At 42.1% G+C, this 13,089-nt stretch overlaps 1 protein-coding gene across 2 annotated transcripts in view; it reads right to left on the reverse strand.

Moving 5' to 3' along the window:
• The window catches only part of LOC121562856 (transcription elongation factor SPT5-like), a 36,243-nt gene extending 24,102 nt beyond the window's left edge, over window positions 1-12,141 (reverse strand). The window contains exons 1-17 of one of the 2 annotated variants that reach the window (XM_041875024.2): window positions 12,002-12,141; window positions 11,492-11,607; window positions 10,881-11,040; window positions 10,686-10,751; window positions 10,354-10,359; window positions 9,657-9,668; window positions 8,008-8,077; window positions 7,838-7,903; window positions 7,660-7,725; window positions 7,523-7,553; window positions 7,357-7,425; window positions 6,935-7,186; window positions 6,725-6,814; window positions 6,562-6,632; window positions 6,367-6,472; window positions 6,153-6,246; window positions 5,900-6,036 (exon numbers count right to left, since the gene is read on the reverse strand). In XM_041875024.2, the coding sequence (XP_041730958.1) occupies window positions 5,900-6,036; window positions 6,153-6,246; window positions 6,367-6,472; window positions 6,562-6,632; window positions 6,725-6,814; window positions 6,935-7,186; window positions 7,357-7,425; window positions 7,523-7,553; window positions 7,660-7,725; window positions 7,838-7,903; window positions 8,008-8,077; window positions 9,657-9,668; window positions 10,354-10,359; window positions 10,686-10,751; window positions 10,881-11,040; window positions 11,492-11,578 (1,383 nt within the window). In that variant the 5' untranslated portion in view covers window positions 11,579-11,607; window positions 12,002-12,141. The remainder of the gene's footprint in view (window positions 1-5,899; window positions 6,037-6,152; window positions 6,247-6,366; window positions 6,473-6,561; window positions 6,633-6,724; window positions 6,815-6,934; window positions 7,187-7,356; window positions 7,426-7,522; window positions 7,554-7,659; window positions 7,726-7,837; window positions 7,904-8,007; window positions 8,078-9,656; window positions 9,669-10,353; window positions 10,360-10,685; window positions 10,752-10,880; window positions 11,041-11,491; window positions 11,608-12,001) is intronic. The other variant, XM_041875028.2, reaches the window with a different exon arrangement.
• Between the last annotated feature and the right edge of the window lie 948 nt (window positions 12,142-13,089).

Here is a 13,089-nt window from a genome sequence, read left to right on the forward strand (position 1 = left end):
GCAAACCAACTTATATACTTCAATGAGTGTGATTCATTTCTATAACAACATATATTTTGTATGTGTGTAATATTTAGTCAAAGGGTGGAATTGATAGATTAATTATTAATGACTAATTATTACACCCTGAAACTGTGTATAATGTGTTAGAAATGTGTGAGTGTAGGACCAGTAAAGGCTATGGCATTGAGCCACTATTTAGCAATGTGAGTAAGAGTTAGGCCAGACAACAAAGACAACTGAGAAACTAAGATAAAGAGGCCTCCCAATTTAGGGAGGGGAGAAACTGTTATGAAAACATGGTGCAGAATATTGTGAGAACGGCAATAACTGAGTAAAGCAGGGAGTAGGATATGTGTGTGTGTGTGTGTGTGTGTGTGTGCGTGTATGTATGTGTGTATGCATGTGTGTGTGTGTGTGTGAACTGAAGGTCAGTAGAGCAGTTTTAGAGTGGAAAACTACAGGCCGCCTACAGAGGGAAGGGATTTCTTTTTGTATGACGTATGAGTATAAAAGATGGACTCTGAAATTGTGATGGCAGAATTCTCAATGAATAAATATCTCTGACTATGCAGACCGGGACTCTGGCCGTTACTTAAATCCCAAAAGACTTACAACCTTTTGGGAGACGCACAGAGACACTAAAATAGTTTGTTAAATAATTCACGTAACACCTACTTACAAAGCATGTAGAGGTCTGTAATGTTTATCATATGTACACTTCAACTGTGAGAGACGGAATCTAAAACAAAAATCCAGAAAATCACATTGTATGATTTTTAAGTAATTCATTTGCATTTTATTGCATGACATAAGTATTTGATCACCTACCAACCAGTAAGAATTCCGGCTCTCACAGACCTGTTAGTTTTTCTTTAAGAAGCCCTCCTGTTCTCCACTCATTACCTGTATTAACTGCACCTGTTTGAACTCATTACCTGTATAAAAGACACCTGTCCACACACTCAATCAAACAGACTCCAACCTCTCCACAATGGCCAAGACCAGAGAGCTGTGTAAGGACATCAGGGATAAAATTGTAGACCTGCACAAGGCTGGGATGGGCTACAGGACAACAGGCAAGCAGCTTGGTGAGAAGGCAACAACTGTTGGCGCAATTATTAGAAAATGGAAGAAGTTCAAGATGACGGTCAATCACCCTCGGTCTGGGGCTCCATGCAAGAGCTCACCTCGTGGGGCATCAATGATCATGAGGAAGGTGAGGGATCAGCCAAGAACTACACGGAAGGACCTGGTCAATGACCTGAAGAGAGCTGGGACCACAGTCTCAAAGAAAACCATTAGTAACACACTACGCCGCCATGGATTAAAATCCTGCAGCGCACGCAAGGTCCCCCTGCTCAAGCCAGCGCATGTCCAGGCCCGTCTGAAGTTTGCCAATGACCATCTGGATGATCCAGAGGAGGAATGGGAGAAGGTCATGTGGTCTGATGAGACAAAAATATAGCTTTTTGGTTTAAACTCCACAAGCCGTGTTTGGAGGAAGAAGAAGGATGAGTAACCGTGAAGCATGGAGGTGGAAACATCATTCTTTGGTGATGCTTTTCTGCAAAGGGGACAGGACGACTGCACCGTATTGAGGGGAGGATGGATGGGGCCATGTATCGCGAGATCTTGGCCAACAACATCCTTCCCTCAGTAAGAACATTGAAGATGGGTCGTGGCTGGGTCTTCCAGCATGACAACGACCCGAAACACACAGCCAGGGCAACTAAGGAGTGGCTCCGTAAGAAGCATCTCAATGTCCTGGAGTGGCCTAGCCAGTCTCCAGACCTGAACCCAATAGAAAATCTTTGGAGGGAGCTGAAAGTCCGTATTGCCCAGCGACAGCCCCGAAACCTGAAGGATCTGGAGAAGGTCTGTATGGAGGAGTGGGCCAAAATCCCTGCTGCAGTGTGTGCAAACCTGGTCAAGACCTACAGGAAACGTATGATCTCTGTAATTGCAAACAAAGGTTTCTGTACCAAATATTAAGTTCTGCTTTTCTGATGTATCAAATACTTATGTCATGCAATAAAATGCAAATTAATTACTTAAAAATCATACAAATGTGATTTTCTGGATTTTTGTTTTAGATTCCGTCTCTCACAGTTGAAGTGTACCTATGATAAAAATTACAGACCTCTACATGCTTTGTAAGTAGGAAAACCTGCAAAATCGGCAGTGTATCAAATACTTGTTCTCCCCACTGTATGTACACCTACAGTACACTAGTAGTTGCGTGTCAATGTGAAAATGAATAAAGGCTTCACATGTTTTGTCACGCATATAGTATGTGGCCCTTCACTTGGTTTCAAAAACTCAATGTGGCCCTTGAGCCAAAAGGTTTGCCCACCCCTGGTATATACTATACAATATTTGTTCATTTTAGTATACTGTAAACCGTCTATTCCCAAACTGGGGTACGCGCAATGCCGTCGGGGGTACGCCAAATAAAAATGTGATTCAAATGTTCAAACAGTCCATTTATTTATTTTTTCCAATGGGGCTATACATTTGGGTGATGTTTTTTTCTCGCCTGAGTAGCCTCGTTTCACTGCCCAAAATAAAATTAAACCATCTAGTGTTCAGCTAAATAACAACACAATGTCAAATACAGGTAGCCTAGTCAAATAATTAACATCCAATCACATTAACCGTTACTCTCTCGCGGGAATTCCACTAACGGTCCGTATGTAGCCAAACGTAGCTGCTGCTCAGTCCGTTTGCTCGAAAATGGATGAATAGTTTTTTTTTTAAGTAAGGCCTGTGTCCATAGAGACACATACCAGCTCTACTGGTAGTACTGCTACTACCAGCAGTACTACACCTGCACCTGTCGACGATACACAAGTTGTTGTGCTTCCACGAGCACATCCAACGCTAGTAATTCTTCATTTGTTGCAAGCCCAGCTAGCATGGACACTGACAGTTGTGAATCTGATGCAGCCGAAGAGCTACTGCCCCCTTACCTGGGAAAGCGCCGAACAACAGACTGGGACGTTGGACCATCGAAGAGGCGCAAATATGATGAGAACTACATTGATTTGGGGTTCACTTATATTGGGAGTACTGCCTTTCCTCAGCCACTGTGTGTTATATGTGCAAATGTACTCACAACTCTATGAAACCTTCACTCTATTCCCGAGTGGCACAGTGGTCAAAGGCATTGCATCGCAGTGCTAGCTGTGCCACTAGAGATCCTGGTTCGAATCCAGGCTCTGTCGTAGCCGGCCGCGACCGGGAGACCCATGGGGCGGCGCACAATTGGCCCAGCATTGTCCAGGGTAGGGGAGGGAATGGCCGGCAGGGATGTAGCTCTGTTGGTAGAGCATGGCGTTTGCAACGCCAGGGTTGTGGGTTCGATTCCCACGGGGGGCCAGTATGAAAAAAAGAATGTATGCACTCACTGACTGTAAGTCGCTCTGGATAAGAGCGTCTGCTAAATGACTAAAAACAAATAAAAACAAACTCTTGCGCAGACATTTAGAAACGAAACATGCCAATTTGAAAAATAAGCCACGGGAGTTTGAGCGAGAATTAAGACAACTTTCGAGTAGTAACACATGTATAAAAGCAACAGATACCATTAATAAGAAGGGGCTAGAAGCGTCTTATATGGGTGAGTTATCAAGTGGCTAGGACAGGCAAGCCCCATACTATTGTGGAGAACTTAATTCTTCCTGCTGCCGCAGATATGGCTGGGATAATGCTGGGGGAAAGGGCCAAAAAACTATACAGACAATGCCTTCATCAAACAACACTGTTTCATGACGCATCAGTGACATGGCAGGAGATGTTTTGAAACAATTACTGCTTCGCATACAAGCCAGTGAATTCTATGCGTTACAGCTGGATGAGTCAACAGACGTGGCGGGCCTGGCACAGCTCCTGATATATGTCTGTTACGTTTATGGGGGGTCAATTAAGGAAGACATCCTCTTCTGCAAACCAGGACAACAGGAAATGATATTTTTAAAGTACTGGACAGCTTTGTGACATCAAATGGACTTTGGCGGTCAAGATGTGTTGGTATCTGTACTAATGGCGCAAAAGCCATGACAGGGAGACATAGTGGAGTGGTAACGTGCGTGCAAGCAGTTGCTCCTGACGCCACTTGGGTACACTGCAGCATCCACCGAGAGGCTCTTGCTGCCAAGGGAATGCCTGACAGCTTGAAAGACGTTTTGGACACTACAGTGAAAATGGTTAACTTTGTTAAAGCAAGGCCCCTGAACTCTCGTGTATTTTCTGCATTATGCAATGATATGGGCAGCAACCATGTAACGCTTTTACAACATACAGAAGTGCGCTGGTATTCAAGGGAAAAAGTATTGACACGTTTTATTGAATTGAGAGATGAGCTTAAAGTTCTTTACTGACCATAATTTTCACTTGTCCGACTGCTTGCATGATGACGAGTTTCTCACACGACTGGCCTATCTGGGTGATGTTTTTTTCTCGCCTGAATGATCTGAATCTAGGATTACAGGGACTCTCCGCAACTATATTCAATGTGCAGGACAAAATTGAGGCTATGATTAAGAAGTTGGAGCTCTTCTCTGTCTGCATTAACAAGGACAAAACACAGGTCTTTCCATCATTGTATGATTTTTTGTGTGGAAATGAACTCAAGCTTACGGACAATGTCAAATGTGATATAGCGAAGCACCGGAGTGAGCTGGGTGCGCAATTACACAGGTACTTTCCCGAAACGGACGACACAAACAACTGGATTCGTTATCCCTTTCATGCCCTGCCTTCAGTCCACTTACCAATATCTGAACAAGAGAGCCTGATCAAAATTGCAACAAGCTGTTCTGTGAAAATGTAATTTAATCAGAAGCCACTGCCAGATTTCTGGATAGGGCTGCGCTCAGAGAGTATCCTGCCTTCACAAATTGCGCTGTTAAGACACTGATGCCCTTTGCAACCACGTGCCTATGTGAGAGTGGATTCTCGGCCCTCACTAGCATGAAAACTAAATACAGGCACAGACTGTGTGTGGAAAATGATTTAAGACACTCTCTCTAATACAACCCAACATTGCAGAGTTATGTGCATCCTTTCAAGCACACCCTTCTCATTAACCTGTGGTGAGTTATTCACAATTTTTGATGTACAAATAAGGTTTTATATGTAAGATGGCTAAATAAAGAGCAAAACTATTGATGATGATTATTATTATTATTATTATTATATTATTTGTGCCCTGGTCCTATAAGACCTCTATGTCACTTCCCATGAGTCGGGTTGTGACAAAAACTCACTCATTCTTATGTTTAATAAATGTATCTTGGTTGCAGTTTGTAATCTGTGCAAGAATGGTTAAATAGGCCTTAAAATGGAAAAGAAAAGAAAAATAAATCCACATTGGTGCCTCTCTATAAATGATTATTGTGGGTTGAAAAACAAATCCAGGCTACACTTGAACTTCTAAAACCAGATAGAAAGTATGCAGTAATTATAATGAACATTGGAAACAATGGAAATAAACATCCCTTTTCTGGCCACAAATTGATGCATCGAAACAACAACAAAAAAGAATCGTCCCTCTGTTGATTGCCCACCCCTGGTTTACTTGTAGTTCTCATTAAATTCCAATTTATGTGACTAAAATAATAAATAACAACACGTCATTCCTATGAAAAACAAGAATCTGGTTTGTAACGGCTTGACCCAGGGTCCTTGTCTTTGGGTTGTTTTCAACAACATGTAGACTGAATATCTTACTTTAGGGCCTGAGAATATCTGCACAAAATTCTGTCAAAAACCTGCAGAACATTTTGTACCGTTTTGACAATTCTAACCAAGGTGAATTTGACTTTAGGCCCAACTCTAGTAGGACACATCTGAAATGTTCTTCCAAAGTCATTGTCTGTTTGGCGCTTGACATTACCTTGAGGTCCTCATGCTTGGGCATGATGGTGATCTTGTTGCCATCCACACTCAGGATCTTGCCCTGCAAGTTGATCAGCTCCCCTTCACACACCTCCACGTTGTCCCCAGCCTGGAGGTTGTGCTCACGCTCTTTACCTGTGATCACACAACAAGACATGTCTCTTACAAAAGCAAATACACACACGTAAATGAAAACCAGCAAGTAAATATCAAATCTCATATCCTGTGTATGCTTTAGAGGTGGCTGTTACCTGCAGTTTCAGTCACCACCTCCAGATCAATGCCTTCTGGCTGGTCCTCAAACTTCTCCAGCTCCGACAGAGTGGGTTTCACTCCTTCAGTGATCTGTAGAAGACGATAAAGAGACAGATAACCAAGACCACTTTTCTGCCCCGTTTCTCCCCTATAGGACTGTCAACAAATGGTTAATAAAACAGTGGTATTGAGGCAACATGGTCGTCTTACCACAGCAGACATGGCAAAGCTCTTGAAGAGGAACCCTTTGCGGCTGTAGCGGTTAGCTTCAAATATCATGAAGTCCCCATCATGGCTGACATCCCCACCAAGTGACCTGGAAGAAAACACCATGAATAACCGAGGCGGTGATCTTACCCATTTAGGATAGTGTAATGAAATCCCCAAAAATTATAGTCTTTGTACCTGATCTTTTCTGCATCGAAGAGTCTCTGGGTTGGTCTCTTGAACTTCTTCCGCTTTGCAAACCAGTCTTTCTGGGAGACAGACAAAAAGAAGAGTGTCAGGGGATATCAAAGTGGAGGGTGGTGAGGAGACAGGTCGTGACAACAGTGCTGCTGTTGCTTACCATGCTCATCCGGGCCTTGATTCTGTCTAAATCTATCCTGGGAATCATCTTCAGTGATATCGTGTTCTGACTGGGCTCCACATAGTCCACCTAAAGAAGTAGAATACATGTATGTTTCAAGAATATGGTAAGGACATTTCCATTTGTCTTCAAAATCAATTTTCATCAGTCTTCACAAGTGTTGACTTCCACGATGTGTTTTAAGCATACCTGGGCGATGTCATCTTTGTAGAGGCCTCTCTTGAGTCGGACCCAGGACTTGGGCTTGAGGTTGGTCACCTCTTTGACCACCTTGAGGACGTCGGTCATCTCCTTGATGGGAACCATCTGCTGGTTCCAGAAGCCCATCCTCAGGTTGCCTATTCCGTCAATTGCAGCTTTGACGTGAGTCTGCTTGTACGACTCCACATAGATGTAACCTTTGACATGTTCGGGAGCCACTACCGACTTGATTTGGAGGGGCTGTGTAGGAAATTAAAACTGTTTCACAGGTTGTCAAAGCTCCCATTTTTTTTGTATCTACAAGAGGAGTACAGGCTATCAAAAGATCAATCATATAACACACTAAATGCAAACATTAGCATCTTAATACATGGAACATTTCCATGCAGAGAATGAGGGCGGGGACATACCGTGTCTGTGAATTGATAGGCAATGAATTTCCTCATCAAGGCGATGGCAGTTGCTCTCTCTTCTCCAATCTGTAATGACAAAATAATGCATGACATAGGCAAAATAACTTTTTTTAAATTGTGTGCTGAACTTTAGGATGTCTACACAAAAATATAAGCTCCATACCTTACACTTGACCGTCCAAAGATTAGGATCCCTTTGAAAAAGAAAACATAATACCAAGAACATTGAGAAAACTAATATATTGGATCGTTGTAGTACACAAAAAATCCATTCCCCATTTTGGTAAAGGGGGTACATACTTGACGCCAGGGAGCAGCTGCTGCTGGGTGATGTCATCAGACAGTTCCTCAGAACCCCCAGGAAAACTAGAGGGAATCAAAACCGATATTTCAGCCAAGGGGATAACCGGTAAAATGTATGTTGAAATGGAAATTTGGCCCAACTATTTTGACAGATTACTACTCTGAAAATACTCACTCATTTCCTGATTGCTTGGCATATTTCCTCATGTAATATTCACCCAAGGCCTCCTCTCTGGAATCTCTGAAATATCGAAGCATTCAAATGTCAGACTTCAACAACACAGCTCTGCATAGACACAACTGAAATATCAATGGAAAGAAGCCTAGCCACTAAGAACACATTACCTCCAGAGGTTCTGCAGCCTGCGGGAGCCAGAGTTGTCCTCATCCAGGACCACATGGTCAATGTTGGACACTGAAGAGTAAAGCAGACTCGGTGAAGACATTACAAATCACACAAAAAAAACGATTGAACATATAAGATTGAATGTAAAAGTTCCCTTCAGCTCAAACAAATGGTATTTTAAGAACCTATCTGTGTACACCTACAGCGCATTCGTAAAGTATTCATACAGAAATACCTTATTTACATAAGTATTCAGACCCTTTGCTATGAGACTTGAAATTGAGCTGAGGTGCATCCTGTTTCTATTTATCATACTTAAGATGTTTCTACAACTTGATTGGAGTCCACCTGTGGTAAATTCAATTGATCTGACATGATTTGGAAAGGCACACACTTGTCTATATACAGTAAGGTCCCACAGTTGACAGCGCATTGTCAGAGCAAAAACCAAGCCATGAGGTTGAAGGAATTGCTCCAAGACAGGATTGTGTCGAGGCACAGACCTGGGGAAGGGCACCAAAAAATGTCTGCAGCATTGAAGGTCCCCAAGAACACGGTGGCCTCCATAATTCTTAAATGGAAGAAGTTTAGAACCACCAAGACTCTTCCTAGAGCTGGCCGCCCGGCCAAACTGCGCAATCGGGGGAGAAGGGCCTTGGTCAAGGAGGTCTGACAGAGCTCCAGAGTTCCTCTGTGGAGATGGGAGAACCTTCCAGAAGGACTCCACAAATCAGGCCTTTATGGTAGAGTGGCCAGACGGAAGCCATTCTTGGAGTTTGCCAAAAAGCACCTAAAGGACTCTCACACCATGAGAAACAAGATTATCTGGTCTGTTAAACCAAGATTGAACTATTTGGCCTGAATGCCAAGTGTCACGTCTGAAGGAAACCTGGCACCATACCTACGGTGAAGCATTGTGGCAGCATCATGCTGTGGGGATGTTTTTCAGCGGCAGGGACTGGGAGACTAGTCAGGATCGAGGGAAAGATGAACAGAGTAAATTACTGAGAGATCCTTGATGAAAACCTGCTCCAGAGCGCTCAGGACCTCAGACTGGGGCGAAGGTTCACCTTCCAACAGGACAACGACCCTAAGCACACAGCGATGACAACGTAGGAGTGGCTTCGGGACAAGTCTCTGAATGTCCTTGAGTGTCCCAGCCAGAGCCCAGACTTGAACCTGATCGAACATCTCTGGAGAGACCTGAACATAGTTGTGCAGCGATGCTCCCCATCCAACCTGACAGAGCTTGAGAGGATCTGCAGAGAAGAATGGAAGAAACTCCCCAAATACAGGTGTGCCAAGATGGTAGCGTCATACTCAAGAAGACTCGAGGCTGTAATCGCTGACAAGGGTGCTTCAACAAAGTACTGAGTAAAGGGTCTGAATACTTATGTAAATGTGATATTTATTTTATTCATTTTTAATACATGTGCAAAAAATTCTAAAAACCTGTTTTTGCTTTGTCATTATGGGGTATTGTGTGTAGATTGAGGGGAAACTATTTAATCCATTTTAGAATAAGGCTGTAATGTAACAAAATGTGGAAAAAGTCAAGGGGTCTGAATACTTTCTGAATGCACTGTATGTCTAGCCCCAAGTGGTAGGTGGGTCTTTTTCATATTGGAGGAAGTAAGATAACACTTACCCTCAGCTTCCTCTGCTCCGGGCCAGGCAGGTTTAGGTAGAGGGAGGAACATACATTAAGTGTCATGTGCACACAGCAAAGAGTGATATGGGCACAGGCAGGACCAAATGAAAGGAAAAAATAAACATTAGTCATGGTTAAAGACTACACCGAATGGCACATGAGACAATGGACAATTGTAATATGGATGATTGTAGTGTGGATGCTTATGAGTCTTTGTGATATGGCTGATTGATGTGCCACAAAAAGCTTAAACAATATCAGTTAGCTAATTCACACATATTAGCTTTCTTCTAACAGGTAGCATTTCAGGCAAATGGTCACACTTGGTTCCCTCTTTGATCACGTAAGTGCCTAGAACACCATGGTCAAATTATTGACTATTGATAAATCATAACTCTGCTGGTGTCAGGTTAACATACCATCCAACAACATTTCTACAATATTTTCCTGACTAGTAAATAGGTCACAGCTGTCAAATACAATATATTAATGTACTACTTCATACAGGTAGCCTCAGTTATTATAGGAGAACCCAATAATGTATTTGCCGTCTGTGCTCCTTTTGATTAGATGTGCAGTAGTGCTGAAATGTGGGTGGAGTTATAACAGAATGTGACTTGTTGAATGAGATATAACTAATCCATTGAATTAGATACAAGGAAAACAGACAGCAGAAAATCTGGAATTGATTTACCGTTAACTGAAGGAGGCATGCACAAGAAAAGGAATTATTAGCACAGGAAGAACACAGTCAATACTCTCACAGAAAATAATTTTGGCGTCGATTTTTTTGATTGTATTTGTAATGCTTCCCGTCCCTTCCTGAATCCAAACAATACTACAGATAAATCTGTCATGCCAAAGCATCTGCAAACCACCCGTTGGAAAGTCATTTTATAATATTTTACATGCAACAAAGTTCATGGACTGAGTCCTCATCAACAGACAACTGCCCCAACATTGTTCATATATAATTCCCTCTCAGGTGATAGATATCCTCAAACATGACCGCATGTGTGACCTCACCTTTCTCCAAAATATCCTCAGCGCCTTCCTCCCATGGGTCTTCATCTTCATACTCATCATCCACATCTAAACAAAACGAGAGGGAAAATTAGAGTTTCTTTCAGATACATTAAATTAAAAGGTGCTGGTGAGCAAGAACATGTGTACAGCTATTCTACACCGCGATGGTATTATTAGAGTGAAGAATTGTCTTACCGGCTTCATCCAAGATGAAACCTCCATGCCTGGGTTTCTTTCTGGGACGGTCATCATCATCCTCTTCCTCCTCTTCGTCATACTCATCCTCTTCTGCCAAGTCTTCCCCTTCCTCTTCTGCTGCCTTATCACTGCCAGATAAACTTGCCTGCCCATCTTCCTATATAGGGGTACACATTCAAACCACTCACAAGTTATGTCAAATGCAGTGAAACTTGCAATGTCCATTTGGAGCCAATCGAGGTGTTTTGTTAGCATCAATTCTGATACAGTAGCAAATTGAGGGCCATCCATGCACAGGTGCATCTGTTCCACCCACCCATTCACACTGTGCAAGTTATATCCATGCACAGCCAGCTATTTACTTTGCATAGCCTGACGTTAGCGCTGTGTTGTTAGATTGGTAGCTACTAGCTAGTTACATGACTATGGTCTTTATTTATTATGTGTGTAATCACAGTGCTGGAAACCCTATCTTACACGAATTACAACGCTGCCATGTGACCGAGCTGCTAACAGCTATCTACCTAACTACCTAGTTAGATTAGCAGGCTTAATGTTGTTAGCTAGCATGCAGTGTTAGCTAGAGCCTTGTTAGCTATCTAGTTTACCTCGGCCTCATTTTTGTCCACCTCCTCGGCTTCGCTGCTTTGTTCACTCTGGTTGTCAGAGAAGTCGCTGTCCTCACTGTCCGACATTCTTGGAGCAGAGGTCTCCTATAAAGAGACTGAGTTGCACAATGATTTTAGTTAGCTAGATAACTTAGTTCAGACAATCCTTGCTTGGATGAGACTAAAAACGAATTACTAGCTGCTAACTAATACTGCCACTGTACTAACTAGCTAGCCAAAAAGTTGGAGTAAAGATGTTTCAGGATAACAAACTTAGCTACGTTTCCTCCAACAATTCATATTATAATTACTTAGTTAGCTAGCTTATTAAGATAATGTAACCACCAAAACATACAGAGAATGTACAATGTTGATAGCTAAAGGCAAGGCCTAGCTAGTAGTAGCCTCCGGATCACGCTACTAGCAAGCTAACTTAACGTTAAGCTAGCAAACAACCCACATTTGCAAGTATATCTTGATAAATACATTCCAGGCATAGCTATGTCTTACCTTTCTAAAACACGGCTCTTGGGTTTGACTTAACTAAAACAAAAAAGATGCTATTACATAGATATTTCTTTAGCACTTCACGTCTTCCTTCGATTCACAGAATCACGAGATTTGGAAGGGTACGAACTAAATTCTCGCGAGGGTTTGAATACTGGGTAAAGCAGTGGTTAAAGTGGTGCAGTCTAATCAAATATTCATATATCTGTGATTTTGGGTCTCATGTCCATAACAGCACACCTGATTTCTGGCTGTAAAAATAATGGCGAAGATGCATAAAAAGATGGCGGCCCCCATGTACTTACCACAAACGCCTCATTTGCTAAATTCCCCATATTGTAAAATGCTCTCCTTTACTTTTTTTGTATTGGCATTAGCACAGTTTACACATGATCCCAATTCTAGCTCCAAGATTGCAGCAATAAAAAAACAACCAGTAGATTGCGCTGATTTATAGGCACATTGAGCATGCCATAATTAAAAAAAGTATGTGGATAGATAGATAGTGCTCAAAGGAAGACATCAAATCTGAATTCCTCCACTTTTATGCACCATAACGATTTGAGATACTGTACCAGTATCTGACTCTAGCTTACCAACTGTTTAAAAAAAATAACGTGTTTGTAGTATCATTATGTTGTTGTTTTCTTTTTTTTCCACAATGTAGCTACTATGTAAAAAATAGGTACACCAAACATTAGCTTGCCTAGGCCTACTACTAGTGATTGGGTGGGGGGAAATCGATACAGTTAAATATTGCTATATTACTATGTTTTATTTATTGAAATGTTTTTGCTAGGTAGCATTAGCTAGCACTAGTCAGCTGTACCTCTGGTATTTTTAGTCCTATAGCTTGTTCTCCATCTTCTTTTTAAATAGTGCGCCAACATGATTTCAGAACTTTTATTTCCATAACTAGCTAGTTTCCATCCAATTGTGAACATATTTTCACTGGATTACTCTAAAATCCTCATAAAGAAAATATGTGCATTTTCCCACCAGTGCTGTTTCCACCAAATTGACTTGTTGTGGGAAAAAAGCAGTGTGTAATGCCGCAGTGCAAATAAAAGGTACTTTTTCCCTTAAGTTTT

The sequence above is a fragment of the Coregonus clupeaformis genome, chromosome 5 (genome assembly GCF_020615455.1).
Source record: "Coregonus clupeaformis isolate EN_2021a chromosome 5, ASM2061545v1, whole genome shotgun sequence".
Lineage (NCBI taxonomy): Eukaryota > Metazoa > Chordata > Actinopteri > Salmoniformes > Salmonidae > Coregonus > Coregonus clupeaformis.